Raw genomic sequence first — 17525 nt, forward strand, 5'->3', positions numbered from 1 at the left:
AACCTCCCTCACTAAATATGCCGCTGCTACCAGGCATTGTTTCACTTGTAAAATGTACTTCCGGCAAAATTTTATACCAAAGTTTCGACCACCTATTAGGGAATATAGCCCTGAAGAAAATTGCCCGAATAGGTGGTCGAAACGTTGTGCTGCTCTAACAAAATATTACCGGAAGAACAACTTTACAAGTGGAACCTTTCTCACGTTGCAAAAAAATCTCGTTTCGGCGCAGGTGCTCGTTGGCCGGGCGCGACCTGAACCGCAACTACAAGTCGGTGCTCAAGGACTCGTTCCCGTCGATCTGGCACACCAAGATGATGGTGAAGCGTCTGCGGGCCGAGCGCGAGGTGGTTCTCTACTGCGACCTGCACGGCCACTCGCGCAAGAACAACATCTTCATCTACGGCTGCGAGAACAAGCACAACCCGCAGCGCCGCTTTAAAGAGCGCGTGAGTCTTTGACTGCTGTTGTTGTTGCTGTTGTTTGATTGACCCGTTGTCGAGCGTTTGGACGCGATCTTGTATCCGTTGTAGTTGTTTATTGTGGTATACAGTTACTCTGCGACCGAAAGCGCGCGAAGTCTTTGACAATTGTTGTTGGCATCGGTGTTATACCTGAACAGACTTCAACGAGATAATGCTAGTTGTTCAATTCGTCGTATTATGGCAGTATGCTGAAAATTGTATGGTTTTAATTTGTAAACTAATTGAGCGGCCTAATTTTAGTTCCAATCCAATTTTCAATTTACCGGCGTTTTTTTAGTTTTTTTTTCAATTATATTATAATTAGAAAAAATCTTTATGAAGTTGTCGTTTCGTTAAAAGTTTCGTCAAAATGTAGTTATTCAACTGATTCGAAGCAAGACTATTTATTTATTGGCTGCAAGAAATTTCTTTTATATAAAAAAGTATTTTAGCTCATAACTTGTCTTAATGTTATAATTTAATTTTTTGGACGGGCTAATTAAAGGATCCAGGGATAACTATACCTAACACGAAAGCTGTGATCTAGATCTTTCCGCTGATGCTCTCCAAGAACGCGCATCAGTCGTTTGCCTTCGACAGCTGCAAGTACAAAGTGCAGAAGAGCAAGGAAGGAACCGGAAGGATCGTCATGTTCTACCTCGGCATAATGAACAGGTAAGCGTTGGAGCATTGCTCTGGGTTACATGATGGGCCCAAGTATATCTCTTTGGTGGTGTGGTATAAAGATACGTTTTACTTCTTGAAACCTATACTAACGGAGACTTGGAAGTTGGTTGTGCTATCTACATAAAGGTCCTTGTAAACGAACCATTTTTTACGTAAAAGGTATGACTGCCTTGGCGCTACTGTGTAGGCATAGACCATCTTTTTTTCCAAAAAACACGATTGCTTAACTGGATAAAGGAGCACGATCTAGCCTTAGTTTTTGTTTGGTTATACACTAGGCGACGTTTTAGTTTATTTGATGTTATCCCTATTCACCAATGGCTATAAAGCGGTGTAAACCTTTCCTGATCTGTAACATTTCTATAATCACTCACTTGCACACTAAAAATGCGCCCACGACCTTAACGGATGATGGCGGACCTACTTTACAGCACAAATCAACGCCATTCGGAGGTCCACTTTACAAATTGTTATACATTTCGAACATTGTTAAACGATCATGGCATCGTACCAGTAACCGAACGTTTTTATGCTGGCGCTTAGTTGCACTTTAGATGCGACGTTCAGCCACCTGCTAAAATAACTGACTGATTTGTTTGTGCTACTTTTTAATTCATACAAAAAAATCTTTGTTTCATTATTGCTGAACAGCATCGCAATAAACCACCACCTGATATCTATCCACGTTTAACAAGATTCTGATCTTTCGTTAAGCTACACGCTTGAGACGACGTCAGCAAAAGAATCGTCGTATACTTCAACTATCTTGTGTGCATAGTTCGCCTGCACACCAAAAAGTATCGATTAAAATGTTGGGATTACGGCCCTGTACACCAGAATCCTCTTCATATTAGGTAACCAGGATCGGATTAAGGCTGGGGCTGATTGGGCTGTAGCCCCAGGCCATCAAACAAAAGGACACTGCGATGGTTGTAAAAATAAAGTGTTACATGTTAGTCGTTCGACAGCGCCCACTTCTTATTTTCACTTGAATTATAACGTAACGTTATGACGAAATTTGTGACGTCATAGATGATTTGAATAGGCCCAACACACTAGCACAGTGTTTCTCAACCTTTTCCTTGCTGCACCCTTCTTTTTCACCAACCAGTTTTCGCACCCCCTTCTCGAATTGTTCAAATAACAAAACCATTTTACTTTTATTTTTATACCAAAACTGATAACACAGTAACACAACACTAAAGATGTGAGTTAGTTTACATTTAACTGAGCAAAGAAATATGTTACAGTAAAACATTTTTTTGTTTGATTTAGCATCCCCGCTTCCCTAGAAACAGTCCTCACACCCCTCGTTAAGAAACCCTGCGCTAGCATATAGCCCCAGTTCCATAATCTCAATCCGGCCCTGTATGCACCGCATAACGTTCTATAACGGAGTGCTGCTCATCCAGCAGTTTTATTATAAACAATCGACGTATCGACGTCCTATACAAGACGCCTTCATCAAGATAATGGCATAACATGCAAGACAGATTTCCTATAAAGCGACAAATTGCAACCAACCGCACATATAAACAGCGATACACACGATTTGTTGTTTTTCTTGTGTTTTTGTTCGCTGATTGGTCTTGACTGATCATCTGGGGCCGCAATGTGTTTGAAGAAAAACGTACGTTGTATCACATCGCCGAAAAGAACACAGGTGCGGCATCGCGCTTTGTGTCGAGTTCTAGTTGACAAAACTATATTTTCGTGAAGACATCTTTCAACAATAAACATTAACACAACTAGAACTTCTCTTCGAGCCCTTTATGTTTATCAAGTAAAACAGTTAATTATTTTAACACAAGTAGAACCGTTAACTACATTAACAGTTCTCGCACCCATGTTTAAGAGGTTAAGAAAACTTGCACTATAGCAATTATATCATATAGCCCCATGTCCATCAAAATCTCAATCCGGCCCTGTACGCATAACGTTGCTATGTTGTTGCTCAGCTACACTCTGGAGGCGACGTTCGGCGGCACTTCGTTGCCTGGAGCGCGCAAGGACACTCACCTCGGGTCACACGACCTGGAGCTGATCGGCTACCACTTCTGCGACACGTTACTGGATTACTGCGACCCCGACCTTTCCAAAGCCGAGGCGTGTATGTGCGAACTACAGGAGCGCATGCGCCGCCAGATTATGCGCAAGCTGCGTCTGCAAGGTACGTGGTTTAGGTTGTACAATGTCACTTGTTTTATGGCGTTGACTCTTGCGCCGTCGCTAAACTCGAGTAGAAAACAACATTTTTTATGTGATTTGAACCGTTCTTTGAGATTATGTTTTTTCTTTTATTTCTTGAATTTATTTGGTGTTCGCCGTTCAAAAGTGGATTCCAGTTTTTCAACTGTTTACAAAAGGTTACATTTATTTTCCATACGTTTTGTTAAAAAACGCTAGTTTTTGTTCAGTTTTACAACAGTCGTTCCTATAGGAATATTTTTATATGTCCGATATTACCGGATCGAAGCCGATACCTGATTCCAAGTGGTCGTATCAGCACTCGTGTGATCTAGGGTTGCATCGGTGCCGATCCTATACCAAGTTAATATGGAAGTACGCGGCCCGCGAATAACACACAAACGATATTTTAGCCCAAGATGCAGTGTGGACTACCCTGACTTTACTTCGTGTTTTTCCTATTAAAACCCCGTTTTCAGAAAATAAAATAAAATAGTACACTTTTTAGAAAAATAAAACAAAAAATTCCCCGTTTTAAAAAAATAAAATAAAAAAATTCCCCTTTTTCAAATAATAAAATAAAAAAATTCTTATTCTCAAAAAATAAAATAAAAAATTCCCTTTTTAAAAAAATAAAATAAAAAAATCCTTTTTTTTAATAATTGAAAAAACAATTTACGCGATCCAGGATCGGAGGACATCAACATCGAAGACTACTACAGCGACATGGAGTCGGACACTTCCGGGTCGGACTCGTCCTGCGACGACGGACTTCCGGTCCACCTGCTCGCGATCGCCCCCAAGCTGCAGCGCAAGAAGAAAATGCGCACTCGGCGAGAGCGCAGCCGGGTAATTCCCGTCAAGGTAACGGTCCTGAGGCGGTCGACTTGTGACCAAATATGGACACATAACTTTAATCCTATCGATTATTTAAATTGTATAGACTTAAAGCGCGCTTTAAATTGCCGTTTTCTTTGCAGCAATGGGTTTAAAATTTGCAGACAACTAATTTTGCTGGCTAATTACCTGGTTATTGATAGTTAACGAGCAAAAGCGAAAATATATCTTATAGTTTTAAATAACAATATGTTAGATGTCTCTCTTCAAAAAAGCTCATAGTGAAATCACCCATTCGGGAATGTTTTACGAGCAAGGCAAGGCTAAATAAAATCAAGGTATAATCTCATCGCTGGTCACTTACTTCTTGTCTTGTCTTGCTTCAGCTTAATCCTGGTTTACCAAATTGACTTAGTATTAACTGAAGAGGGCCTATCTGAAGTCACTGTTATCCTATAATGATAATCGTTGACCAGAACTGCTTCAACAGAGTTATTGGCGTGTCCCACGAAGTTAAGCTTAATTTGTTTTAGTTAAGAAAATACTAACCGAGTTTGACACTACTCCCCTAAACATTCACATTTTTTATCTGTCAGTGTTATTTTCTCTTAGAATCACACATCAATGTAAAATGGTATGGTTCAGTGGTTGTAAATAAATAGTGAGTGGCAGGCTTTATTCTTGTTGGCAATTGCTTGGTTTATGTTCGACTGTATTACTCAAACCTACTGTCGATTTTACTATCAAAAAACAGGTACAACTTGTTTCAGCGGTAAATGAACTTAAAATTAAAATTTTTATTCCCTGGTTACCATCTATTGCGATTTACGAACGAAATGTGTTAAAGTTACTGCAATTTGTATAATTTCGGTTAATAACCTTTATGTCTTGTTTAAAATGTTGTTTCGAATATTACTTTTCATTTACCACTGACAATTTGGCTTATTTTACACTTTGCTGGTCACCTTGTTGCTTAACGTTTTTTGCACTCTCCGGCTCTATACAGTTTTATGTTACGCCTATGAAGTTTCGCCGCTTACCTTTCGAGAGGTTGTAATGTCCTTGTAATCGAATCATCACTGCCAAATCAAGATGATTAACAGCACTAAAACCTAAAAATTTCCGTTTTTGCAGACGTATGTCAGCATTTTACTTTGCTCACAACCGATTAGTAATTTTTAATCCACTCTTAGTAAACCTTGCCAAGATATATTTTACGCTTTGGAAGTATATGGGGTTTTGTTTCAGATTTGAAAGTACATGGGGTTTTGTTTCAGATTTGAAAGTACATGTGGGTTTTGTTTAAGATCCTTGATTTACAATGGCAACCTTTTTTGCGATTTTTTTCACAACCATTTGTCTTTATCCAGTGCCAGCTAATTACCCTATTTCGAATAAGGCAAATACGGCTATTTACAAATATTGTTTGCAATGCCCTTATGTCCACTCTCCGTTTTCTGTCATTTTATTTACAAAAAATTTCGTAAGAATCTCAACCGCGCGGTCTATTCGTGGGTTAGCGAGTGTGTCATGCCACAGAGCGGAACTACATTTGTGTAGGTGGTTTTTTGAGTTGCCTTCATCCCGGTATGTGCGAGTGCACGCGACGGTTTGGTTCCGATCACCCAGTACATTGCCGCATCGCCGTTTGTGTTGGGGTGTCCCTCGTACCATTTCACGTACGTCTCACCGGCCGAACCCCTGGCCATGCCGTTCTGCTGGTTAGAAAAAAATAATGCAGTTTTGCAATCAAACAAAACAGCAAATTATTTTGGCACAAATGTTTGATATCCGGAAAAAAAATAAATCAAGATACCTTGAAAAACTAAAACAAATAAAATAATACGCTTTCTGCAATAAAAAATAATTACTTAAAATAATGTGTTGCTAAAGCAGTGTGGTATTAAACCTGTTTAACCTTACCAAAAGTCGTCGGTACAACTATTTGTCTAAAACTGCTTTAAACTATAGGGTTGTGTGTTCTTATACCAATACCAGTATTTTGGAAGAGGAAAAAAGTAACCATATTGGACCGTGCAAACGTATTTCTTCCATTTTTCAAGCCAAAAAAGCTTTAGCCTAGAAAAAATATCACACGGGTACCGATAATACCACTTGGCATCGGGTATCGGCCCCCTTACAGTATTATCGGACATCCCTACACTCCACCCACCGTGTATGTTGTCGCCAGCCAAACACTGACGCTGGTCCAAGACGGTTCATCGATGTTCATAATCCAGCTTCTCTTAATGTAGTCGTAGAGCACCGAGTACATTTCCCGGCTCTCGATGTCGATCAAAGAGCCGCCGAAGAACGTGCAAATCTCCGCCGCGTAGTCTTTCCCACTTCCGTAATTGCTCGGCGCCACCGTGGCAGGAAGCCAGTAGCAGTGCCCGTTGTATATCACGCCGCGGCAACTCATTCGTTCTGGAAACGCAAACCGTACAAGACTATCTACGAGCAGCAACTTATGAATAATGCACCCCATAAGGTAGCGTTTCTAAACCGTGGCGGGGGTCGGAGTGGTAAGCTTCTTGATAGAACTCTTTGTGTACGTTTAGAGATCATTATATCTAATGACATTATTCCTACATGTTTGAGTTTTTTTAAGAGCAACACTTCAGTAAAATACTTATTATTTTTCAAAGGGTGCCGTTAGCCATTAAAGGTTGAGAATCACTGCAATAGCCAGTTAAACTCAAATTTGTCGTTTTCATTTGAAACTTTAGACATTTTTCCAAGTCGTGAGCAAGAGTGGCCACAAAGTATTAAGAGCCAATGGAAGGGGCCATGTCTCTGAAAGGTTAAAAACCTCTGTCCTAAGGAGTAATATTACTACCATTTGATGTTAATAATTCTGACTATGTTCTGCGATGCTTTCTTAGATCTCTGTAGTACATTTATCCAAACCAACCTATCAGTTGTTTAAATTTTCGAGGTTCAAATGAATGCAATTTAGCATGTCGTTCTAGTGTTGTTTTTATTCTATGATTACAGATCCTAACTTAATAACCTGGAATAGGTTATTATTTTGTTTTTTATTCAATTTTAAAAACTCGCAATTGGTTAAAATTAAGAACCGCTGCAAAATATTCTATAGGAAGGAATGTACGTTTCAAACAATACCTTTCACATTCAAGTCGATTCTTTGTTCGATTCTATTCCAATCGATAAGTCTCGGCGGTCGTGGCGGTTTAGGGATTCCTGGATAGCCCCTGGGCCCCATTCTTCCCGGAGGCCCAGGATTACCTGGCCTGCCACCCGGTCCTCTCTTTCCTGGAGTTCCTCTAATTCCTCCTAGCGACGTTGAGTTCTTTCCATTGCTGGATTGCTGAAGCTCAAATAGGCTGCCGATCGGTTTGCAGACCCAGAAGTTGTTCGATTGTTCGTGGGCGTGAGCGAATAGGTTGAAAGCTTGCAGCAAAACTAGCAATGTCAAGCCAAGCTTGAGAACTCTTCCTCTGCTGTTGCTTCTAGACATCTCTCTTGTCGTGTGGGTAAGATTGGTGGTCGGTACTAGGTTTTATAACCTTGCAGAAGTTGGATAATGTTTCGGTTGCCTTTTTCTAGTTCGCACCTGGCTTCCCTGAGTTCTTTTTCAGACTTTTGTTGCAGCAAATGTTCCTAGCACGTTGCTGGCCAAGTGCTTACTTCAGGTTTTTTTAAGAAAAAAAAAAATTGCCCCCTAATTTCATAAACCTGTGATTTCGTGTTGCTATTCATGCAGAGCGCTTTTCAACCTTTGTCGCTGCTGTGTGTTTCTTTGTCCTATGTATCTTTTAGAACAGTGGTTCTTGGACCGAGACACAAAAAAAGGACTTTTGTAAACATATAATCTATGTTTTGTTTTCTTTCTATTCAAGTTCAATTGATCCCAACATAGATCGGACTTGTATAAAACGGATTTATTTAGTTTTGTAGTAAGTTATTGCATCATGAGCAGTTTTGGCGGGATTCGAGTCACTTCCATTAATAAAATATGCATTAGTTTAATATATGTTCAGTTGATTATGAAACAATATTTTAGCTGTAAATAGGTCAACGAAGTATAACGCCATCAAACCATTTTAAACTTTTTGCAAATAAAATTTGGGTAGTAATCAAGAATGTTTGGAAACCACTGTTTTGGGGTCGTTTATTGAGTGGATTTACATTTTGGCTGACCTGGAAACGTTTGGTGCGCTAGCTTATCGTTTTTAGCAAAACAATTCTTTTAACAAAACGGCCTGGTTTGTTATTGTTAGATATCCTTTTTATTAAAATTAGTAAAAATTGCTTTACATATAAAAAACGTGTTTGGTTTGTCTGCATTACAGTGACCCTCAAATTGTGTGTCGTGACACACCGTTTTCGCTCGGGAGACTCTTCATTGTGCGGCGAAACGTTTTGCAATTTTGATATACAATTTAGGAATGAATAACAAGGCAAAATAGGTCGAGCAGATCGAATCCACGCGAAATTTAAATGCTTTTCATATTCCGCAAGTTAAAAGTTAATTGATAAGTTAATTTGATAAACTGAGCAGAAATGTGGAATACCACTGCAACCGAGTAAAACCCGTTAAGTTTTTAATACCTTGTTTGTCATGCCCCCAACTTTATTACCTTGTGGAATTCCCGCCTGAATTAAAGCATATTGTAATAAACTATTGTCGCTATTGGGTGCGACTGCAATAGTCTCTGGTCTGTCACATAAGTATTTTGATTAATTCATGTCACTTCCGCATTATTGCTTTGCCCATATGTTTTGCCACCGATTCAAATGCAAAAATTCTTTGTTTAAACATTCTTTTTGCCAAATATACTGATATTTAGTCGATTGATGAAATACTTTCTCTGCAGTTTTGCAATTCAGTGTAAATTGAAAGATAATAATGTTAGACTTTGTCTATAAAGCGCGTTTTGGTCTAGATACTGTGCTTCGCCTTGCCTAGTTAATGAGAAACACACAAGCATACGGTACCCTATAAAGTTCAATGTCTATACATAAAAAATATAATGGCATCGTATTACGACCTACTTCATAATAAAATAAAATGTAGAGTAATATCTAAGTCAGTGGTCGGCAAACTTTTTTTGCCGCGGCCCAAAGTACTCTTTTCAGAGCTATTGAAGGCCCAATACGTAAACCGCTACGAAAACAGTGTCGGATTCAGGATATTTGATATTAAGATGAAATATTACACGCCGCTTTGATGCCCAAAACACTACTATACCATAATGTAGTGTTTCTCGGCTTTTTATGGCTAGCCCTCAGAAATAATTAACAGATTGCGGCACCCCTACAAGATTTTTCTGTAGGTAATTCACTAGAATGTCTCAATAAACGGAAACAACATATACATCAACTCAACTGAACCAACACACATCAACTCTAAAGAACGTAGGAAGTTATAATTGGATTTATTTTATTCAAATCTTTTAAATGTAAGGTAAAACATACTATAAAACGAAAAAGTATGCGCGCCAGGCGCGAAAAATTTTTCGTTTACATTTAAAGTTGGCAAAAAATATAGTTCGATAGGCTATCGGGACCATATTTGGCACGTGGGCCTTTTCAAGCTGAGCTAATTTAAAATATATCTGCCACACCCACTTTTTAAATAAACTGCAATTAATGTATTGTTATCACGCGGCCCGCAACTACATGATAACACAAAGCTATTCGAAAGTAACCCGCCGCCCACTAAAAATGGCCCGACGGTCCAACCGCGACCCACAGTTTGCCGACCACTGATCTAAGTTAAGGCAAAGTTATTAGCGGAGTTCGTAATAAAGATAGGTTTTGTGGTTTTGGTTGAGATAAAAGGTTGTTTAACGGTTTCGCTTTTATACCGATTTGGGACTAATTCCCACTTAGTTTGTTAATTTAATGTTAGTTGTTTGTTTAATTTTAATCTTATTCCAATTTCGGTATGATTCCTCGATGTAAAATTATTGTAGTTGATATATTTTTTTGTTTTTTGTCTCGATATATATATTAACGAGCATCACGCAATTATTGGCTTGCAATCGTTTACCAATCTGACGTCACGTTTGGCTCGGTGTGTCCAACTGTTCTATCCTTTTTTCTTTAAATTGAGTCAAAATGCTTCTAATTATTTTCGTTTCACCTAGTTTCTTCTCAAATTTGGACTCTTGCTAACTTGTTCACAAGTAAGTAACACGTTGTCTTTTATTGCGATTTATACAGTTTTTTAGGAAGTATATGGCTGGCCAAGGGCTGCAATTTACATTTCTCTACACCAGTCCAATTGTCTAATTCGAATAATTTATATATACGTTAAACGGGCTCTCGTTTCTACTCTCCTAGGCGGCAAAATGGCACGACATCTGTGTAGGTGATCTTGTGCGCAGCCTTCATTCCCGTTCGTTCAATTGACCTGGATGGCCTGGTTCGAATATGCCAGTACATTGCCCGACCAAACGTCTCTGTGTCTTCGTACCATTTCACGTAAACCGGGCCTCCAGTCGAACTCCGCAGCCTTCCGCTCTGCAGAATGAAAAAAAAAACAGATTCAGACGCTTTTAAAAATCTGGCACTTTGATTCTTCCTTCAAACCTCGTTGCTTGACGCCAACCAAACAGTGACCCGGTCCCAGTCCGGCTTGTTGATGTACATGCCCCAACTCCGTTGAATGTAGGTGTAAAGCGCCGAGTACATCTCTTCGTTTTCAATGTCGACCAAGGCTCCGTTGTGCATTAGACATAGATTCCTCGCTTCAATTTTCCGTTGACCTTGTCACAGTAATGGGAAGCCAGAAGCAACTTCCGTTAAACAGGACCCCGGGACAGCTCGAAAATTCTAGGTGAAACAGCAGTGTTTGGGTGAATGTTACTCTTTCCTTTACAACATGGGGCAATGCATGTATCTAAACGTACCTCGTATTTTTAAGTTGAGCGTCTGATTGATGCCGTCCAAATCAAATTAGGGTTCTAATCCAGATGATCCTTCACTCCCGGGAAATCCCCTCGGCCCCATTGTTCCTGGAGGGCCAGCCGGAGCTGGAATCCCTTTCGGGCCTCTCTCTCGTGAAGGTCCTTTAATTCCTCCTAATGACGTTGAGTTCCTTCCATTGCTGGATTGCTGAAGCTCAAATAGGCTGCCGATCGGTTTGCAGACCAAGAAGTCGTTGGATTGTTCGTGGGCGTGAGCTAATAGGTTGAAAGCTTGCAGCAGAACTAGCAATGTCAAGCCAAGCTGGAGAACTCTTCCTCTGCTGTTGCTTCTAGACATCTCTCTTGTCGTGTGGGTAAGATTGGTGGTCGGTACTAGGTTTTATAACCTTATTTCAGTTGAATAATATGATTTTCCGTAGCCTTTTTCGTTTGTGGCTTGGACTATGCTGTCTTTTTTTGTGTGACTTCCGCATGGAAATTCCAGTTGTGCTACACAAGGGGAAACACGACGCCCGCTGTGTAAGGTTCTCCCTGGTTATCTACAAAGTTATGGAACTATTAAAGCTCATTTTTTGGAACTTTTTAACATGTTAATTAAGCCATTTGTCAAGTTAAATATGTGGTCACAGTATTTTTGTGAAAACTTCTTACTCGAATTTTTATATTGTAATTAATAGGATAACAGTAGTGCAAGTAAACCATTTCCGCAATACTTGTTTTTGTAGAATTAATTAATTGCTTGTAAGTTGAAGTTTTATTTCTTAAGTACAAGTTCAAGCAAATAAATGGCCTAAAGCGCCATGTTTCTTTATTGGCCTTTTTGAATTAGATTTTATATATTTGTTTTAAATGAAATTTTAAAATTGTAATTTTGAAGTTTTGTTGCTTTGTCAGATTTACTCTCTTTTATGATTCGATTCGGTCCTGTCAATCTGAACATTTTTCTGTATGTAAATCGCTTGTTGTTAAGCGGTATTTGTTGTTTGATCTGTGTTTAAAACGGGTTTTAAAACAATGAGGCCTAATAAGGTTACTTGTATTTTAAGAAAACCTGGTAAGTTGATTGGTGACCAAGTGACAACCCTTAAGCAAAACTAGCTATCTTTGTTATCTCGATTTTAATGTTTAACCTGCCAAAATTCTTATCGTGTCGGCTATAGTAGTCCTATATGTCTGGAGTCTTTTAACAGCACTGGTATAGGGCATCATATAGAAGCTGCTTGCCTATTTGGTAGAATTTCTTGTTCACACCTAGGAGCTTTTATCAGTTTTATTTACAAAATTTGTGAACCTAAGGTCTGCGAAAACGCTTTTTCTAAATTTAAAAAATGTGTGAGTGTGCATGATGCGCACACGAAAATATTACTTCAACTGGGCGCTTTAGTTCCATTAAAGTATTAGTTAACATTTATATAACGTAATCAACCTCAAAAAGTAAAGTAAAAGTGCTTTTATGTTCAGTCGCAAAAACTAGCATGTTAGCAATAGGTGAAATACACACGTTTATAAAACAGTAAGAGTTATATTGCTGATATATTACAACCTTTCATCGCTCACATTAACACGTGGCCACCACAGGTACAACTGTGTTTTCGTCTATACAGCCTGTCGGCGTGACTGTAATTTTGTTTACTGAAAGAAGTGCTCAGAAGCGTGTGGTGTTTAACATTTGCTATTTATGCTTAGGAGTTGATATTTAAGGATATTAGCTTGTTAAGATTATACGTTAACAAACTTTGAAGTTGGCTGTTTTGCCCTGCCACGTTTTTTTCTAACACTCTATCAGAAAACATTAGTCTGACAACTTATTTGTGCGTTTACCGTTCGGCGTGGCGTTATAAGCCTAAAACTCCCTGATAATTTAGCTGATACGTCCTTACTTAGAGTATGTCAAATATTGAAAAGTATATTACGGTATATTTGGCATGTAGTGTTTTCTCTGAGGCGCACAGCACATTTAGATGATTTGTGTAGTTGCTTTCCGCGCACAGACAGAATCATGATCATACAAAGGTGAAGCCATGCGACTTGGCCAAGTGTATTTACAGTAAGAAAGCAAAACACAAGAAGAAGCTGTGTGAATTAAACGTGTACGTGTAAATACAAGAAAACGCCATGCCAACATACATTTGCGGCGATTAACAGTGCAAATTGTTTTTTTAATTATAGCGCGTGATTGGCAAACGACAGAAAGGCATCTGGGTCTTTAGGTCAAGGTTGGCTGTGTTGCTCAGGCCGGAATTCCTCCTTGTCGGATAAGTTTTGATCACCCAATAAACACCCGAACCGGTTTTCGGATATCCTGGATACCACTTAGTGTAAATTGCACCCCCGGTTGAACTCCGCACCTGTCCATTCTGTGGGATAAGAACGTAGAGGAAAAATGACTGACAGTTTTTTAATTGCAAACGTGAATGAATTTGGGTTTTAATTAAAAACTTGAAAATCGAAGTTTAGGTTTTAATTGAAAGTGAAAATCGACCTAGATTTGTTTCATAAGTCAATATTACTCGGGTATGGCAAACAAAGTGTATTTCTATACCGCTACCCGTTAAGTGGGGTAAAGCGCATATCCGTCTGACTTAACATTACATGGTAATCAATTTTTGCAACTAAAATTTATTTGTTTTAGCTTATTAGAAGCTTAGTCACACTGTTAGTTTGCTATTTTCTGACAAACTAAGTTTTTAAAAAGAAAAACTATTACAAAAAAAAGAAAGTGTCACCCATGTCGTTTTTTATAGCTATAGTATCGCTATCTGACGAGAACCAATAATATCCCTAGCCTTTGGGTATAGAGTCTAATCTAATAATACCGTACATCGCGAGTTTCGCTATATATATAGGCTTCAGCTTTAACTTTGTTCTAAAAAAGTGAAAGAAAACGTTAAACAGATAGGATAGGGGCAGAAAAAATAACTTTTGACCCTCATCAGGCCTGTGAAACTTACAAACGGAAAAATGTGTCTAGTCGTTATGTGTTTTAAGATGCCCTTGTTGGTCGCGCCCTTTTATCATTATCATTACGTTTAGGACAGTGGTTCTCAAACTGGCGACCGCTCAACCCTGGGCTTTGGTAAAGAAGTGGGAACACACAATAAGACATAAAAAGCAACAATACATAAAGCAGAACAATCTATAAAACCATAGTATTAAGACCAACGACATAATACAGCCAAATACGCAGTAATATCCAGTATAGCATAATATCAAAATCCTCTGAATAAGACCTAAATCTGCCGGAATAAGGCCTAAATTTATCGGAATAAGGCCTAAATTCTTCGGAAAAAGGCCTAAATTTATCGGAATAACGCTTATATTCATCGGAGTAAGGCCTAAATGGCCAAAATAACGCCCGAACCTGTGGGTATGGGACGATCGTGGGCCATCGGTCGTTTTGGTGACTATACGTATGGATGTCCTAGTCTGACCGGCGCCGTCAGGGCGCCGCTGTTTTGGCACCGGATTTTTGGTCCTGTTTGGGATTATTGTGTTGAAATTATTTGGGGAGTTAGTGATGTACTTAGGGATGGGGTTTGGGGTTCGTTTAAGTGTTGTTTAGGGCTGGTTCCGACCTTTTGAGTCTTAGCCGACGAATTTAGGACTTATTCCAATTTACAGGTAAATACCATTAGGTATTAGTCCTATTTTGGCCTTATTCCGAGTTGTGTTTTGTTCGGACGTTGGTGTTGTGCTTATCTCGATCTTATGGCTGGAGTCCAAATAAGCTTTAAGAAGTCCGCGAAACGTATTTTAAATATATTGTTTGATAGCTGTTTCAGCAATTAGTTTGTAAGAGTGTATATATAGTGCTTTAAGTATTAAAGTAATTTTTTTTATCGTAATTTCTTAAGTTACCTTGTTAGGAAACCAATGGGGTCCGCTGTAATTTCAAGGAAGCAAAAGCGGGCCGCCAAAAAGGAGAGTTTGTAAAAGAGTTTGCGAACCGCTGGGTCAATTGACTACATAAGGTATAGCGTTGTATGGTACCAATAGAAGCATTCAATGCGATTTAATGCCGGTCGGTAGGATTGATATGGAAGTACATTTACAGTCGCCAGTCAAGCCAGTTAAACGAGTTAATATCAATCAGCAATTGTCCGGAATCCGGATCGAATTGCGCTAACATTTGTGAGCGGGAGAGTGCGAAATCCCAACCCTGGTGGCCTGTAAAAAAACAAAAACCTCTTACCACATATCTTGAGGCCAGCCAAACGGCCACGCTGGTGTAGATCTGTTTGTCTACGTACATGTTCCAACTTCGCTGGATGTACGCGTAAAGAACCCGATACATTTCCTCGCTTTCAATGTCGATCAGGCCGCCGTTAAACATTTGACAATATTCTGCCGCGGCCGCTTTTCCCTTTCCGTGTCTGCTTGTCGAAACGGTGATGGGCAACCAGAAACAATCGCCGTTGAAAACGACTCCTGGACATCCTTGCAATTCTAAAAAAAGGCAATTTTGGTATAAGTAAGCTTGCTAACTTTGGAACATAATGGCTGGTTGTTGTCGCAGTTGGACGTGGATAGACTATTTGGAGGCCCATACAGAAGTGGGCAGCGTTTTGTAAACGTTTCGAATAACATCTGGTGTTGTAAATAAATAAAGATGTTTTTCTGTTCACAAAATGCTATACACCAACTCTGTGATGGCTTTTAAATTCTAAACTAGTTTATTCACTTTAAAAAAAATACTTGCTGATACCTTGACAACTTTTTACATAATTATCGGTCCATTTTTAAATAAAGGGCAATAAACAGAACAAAAAGGTGAATTTGAAAGCAATAATTTGTTCCCAAAATCACTACAGGACATTTTTTAATGGCGATTTTGAACTGTTATCTCCAGCTGACTTTATATCCGAAAATGCAATCTGAATAACTACATCAATCGTTCTATACCATTTTCGTTTTAAAAGCATCCTGAAAAGATGTAAAAATATACACTTTACCTATAGCAGTAATGGAAAACATAAAATGTAGCCGAAATTGAATATCGGTATCATTAAAATAAACAATCAGCAGAGCTTATTTGTGAAGCACAACAAAACATGCACTTTGTTTCACAATAAAACCTACTAAATACGAACGTATCAACGACTGTGACGTAATAAAGGCCGTTAAGGGTCAGTAAGGTACTTTACAACTATTCTTTTTTCTGTATTATCTTTGAAACTGGCTTTTTAATGCGTAGCAGTATGTGGAATATCTTTTCAGCTATCTTTTTGTTATCCGTATAGGTATATTCGCTTACACAGAAGCGTGTTTTCTTATTTTGCTTGAGCATCGATTAAAATTATTATTAACTCAAGAGTTTCTTTCGCGGTCCTTATAAAACACATTCGCGGACCCCAGGTTGAGAACCACTGCTTTTGCGTTACACTACACCCCTATAATTTACCTTTTACTTTCAAGTCGATTTTACGATCAATCCTTTCCCAGTTGATTGTAGGCGGTGGACCTGGCCGTCCGACTTGACCTTGCATTCCTGTAAACCCCCTTGGGCCTATTTGTCCTATAGCCGATGGACCTGGTGGCCCAACTGGTCCTGGGCTGCCTGTCGATCCCATCGGGCCTCTTTGGCCTATACCTGGTGGACCTGGAGGCCCGATTGGCCCTGGCCTTCCCGCCTTGCCCTCCGGGCCTCTTTTTCCTGCGTATCCAGGAATTCCACGCAGAAAAGTTCCATTATAACTTCGTTGTGGTTTGCACACCATTAAGTCATTTGCCTGAACTTGGGCAACGGAAAGCGCCTTGTCCGCCAGCAGCAAAACTAGCACGGCACAATATATTGGAATCGCTCTTTCGTTCTTGCGGCCAATCATCTTGACTCTCTATGGTTGTAATGTTCCTCCATTGAGCGCAGATGAGCTTTTATAGTCTCCCAGCGGTTGGAGTAAGGCGTTTTTTGCGTACGCCTGGCAAACTTGATCCTTTTCTTTATCTTTTCGAGTATTGATTTTATTTGGAGCTGTGTTGCTGTCAGCGAACATTTGGTTTCTCTGCTGAGATTGCTGTAACTATAGGAGGTCAAATCGGACTGCAAACCGTGTAGGATTCATCTGAACACCCCGACATAATCCTGTTTGTTTGATTGGTGCTACATGAGGTTTGTGACATAGATATTCAAAAGCTGTGGATGTGTTGATTATAGTTGGAAAAATATTTCCTGAATAAAGAATAAAAAATATTTTCTTCAAAGCGGCAGAAACAACAACACTATATTGTTAAGTTACTGTAGCTCTATAAATTCACGAATATTTCGTTTTAAAGATTGTTTTCGATTTGTAGCCGTTTATCTAAACAGAAAGCTGTTAATATATGACACTGTTAACAAACAAGTAGAATTTAATACTAACAGGCTTTTATACAGCTGCATCAGGCCAAAGCAAATAATAAAAGCAATGGAAATTAAACTTACCACCACCGTTCTACGAATTTTTAAACATAT

General features: G+C 39.2%; 3 protein-coding genes across 3 annotated transcripts in view; 1 reads left to right on the top strand and 2 right to left on the bottom strand.

Annotated features, from left to right (window-relative positions):
* LOC146137748 (uncharacterized) overlaps window positions 1-17525 on the top strand; it is a 63701-nt gene that overhangs the window by 17485 nt on the left and 28691 nt on the right. Inside the window, exons 15-18 of the mRNA XM_083393415.1 lie at window positions 233-449; window positions 1012-1139; window positions 3110-3321; window positions 4027-4202. Coding sequence (XP_083249541.1) covers window positions 233-449; window positions 1012-1139; window positions 3110-3321; window positions 4027-4202 — 733 coding nt within the window. The remainder of the gene's footprint in view (window positions 1-232; window positions 450-1011; window positions 1140-3109; window positions 3322-4026; window positions 4203-17525) is intronic.
* LOC146137749 (uncharacterized) lies at window positions 5681-7656 on the bottom strand. Its single transcript, XM_083393707.1, has 3 exons — window positions 7302-7656; window positions 6349-6602; window positions 5681-5893 (listed from the first exon to the last, which is right to left on the bottom strand). The coding sequence occupies exons 1-3, from the start codon at window positions 7654-7656 to the stop codon at window positions 5681-5683; spliced, it is 822 nt and encodes a 273-aa protein (XP_083249833.1).
* On the bottom strand, window positions 13099-16896 carry LOC146137750 (uncharacterized). Its single transcript, XM_083393962.1, has 3 exons — window positions 16476-16896; window positions 15267-15520; window positions 13099-13431 (listed from the first exon to the last, which is right to left on the bottom strand). Exons 1-3 carry the CDS (start codon window positions 16789-16791, stop codon window positions 13234-13236), a joined length of 768 nt encoding a protein of 255 aa, XP_083250088.1. The 5' UTR covers window positions 16792-16896; the 3' UTR covers window positions 13099-13233.

Source organism: Ascidiella aspersa, chromosome 7 (assembly GCF_963924565.1).
Source record: "Ascidiella aspersa chromosome 7, kaAscAspe10.2, whole genome shotgun sequence".
NCBI classification, from domain to species: domain Eukaryota; kingdom Metazoa; phylum Chordata; class Ascidiacea; order Phlebobranchia; family Ascidiidae; genus Ascidiella; species Ascidiella aspersa.

Excerpts from the sequence above, each read along its gene's own strand:
- LOC146137750 (XM_083393962.1), bottom strand. The coding sequence starts at position 16,791 with ATGGTGTGCAAACCACAACGAAGTTATAATGGAACTTTTCTGCGTGGA. Across the intron at positions 15,521-16,475 it reads AATCGACTTGAAAGTAAAAG|AATTGCAAGGATGTCCAGGA; the intron begins GTAAATTATAGG and ends GCCTTTTTTTAG. Across the intron at positions 13,432-15,266 it reads GGCTGGCCTCAAGATATGTG|AATGGACAGGTGCGGAGTTC; the intron begins GTAAGAGGTTTT and ends CTTATCCCACAG.
- LOC146137749 (XM_083393707.1), bottom strand. The coding sequence starts at position 7,656 with ATGTCTAGAAGCAACAGCAGAGGAAGAGTTCTCAAGCTTGGCTTGACA. Across the intron at positions 6,603-7,301 it reads AATCGACTTGAATGTGAAAG|AACGAATGAGTTGCCGCGGC; the intron begins GTATTGTTTGAA and ends TTGCGTTTCCAG. Across the intron at positions 5,894-6,348 it reads GGCTGGCGACAACATACACG|CAGAACGGCATGGCCAGGGG; the intron begins GTGGGTGGAGTG and ends TTTTCTAACCAG.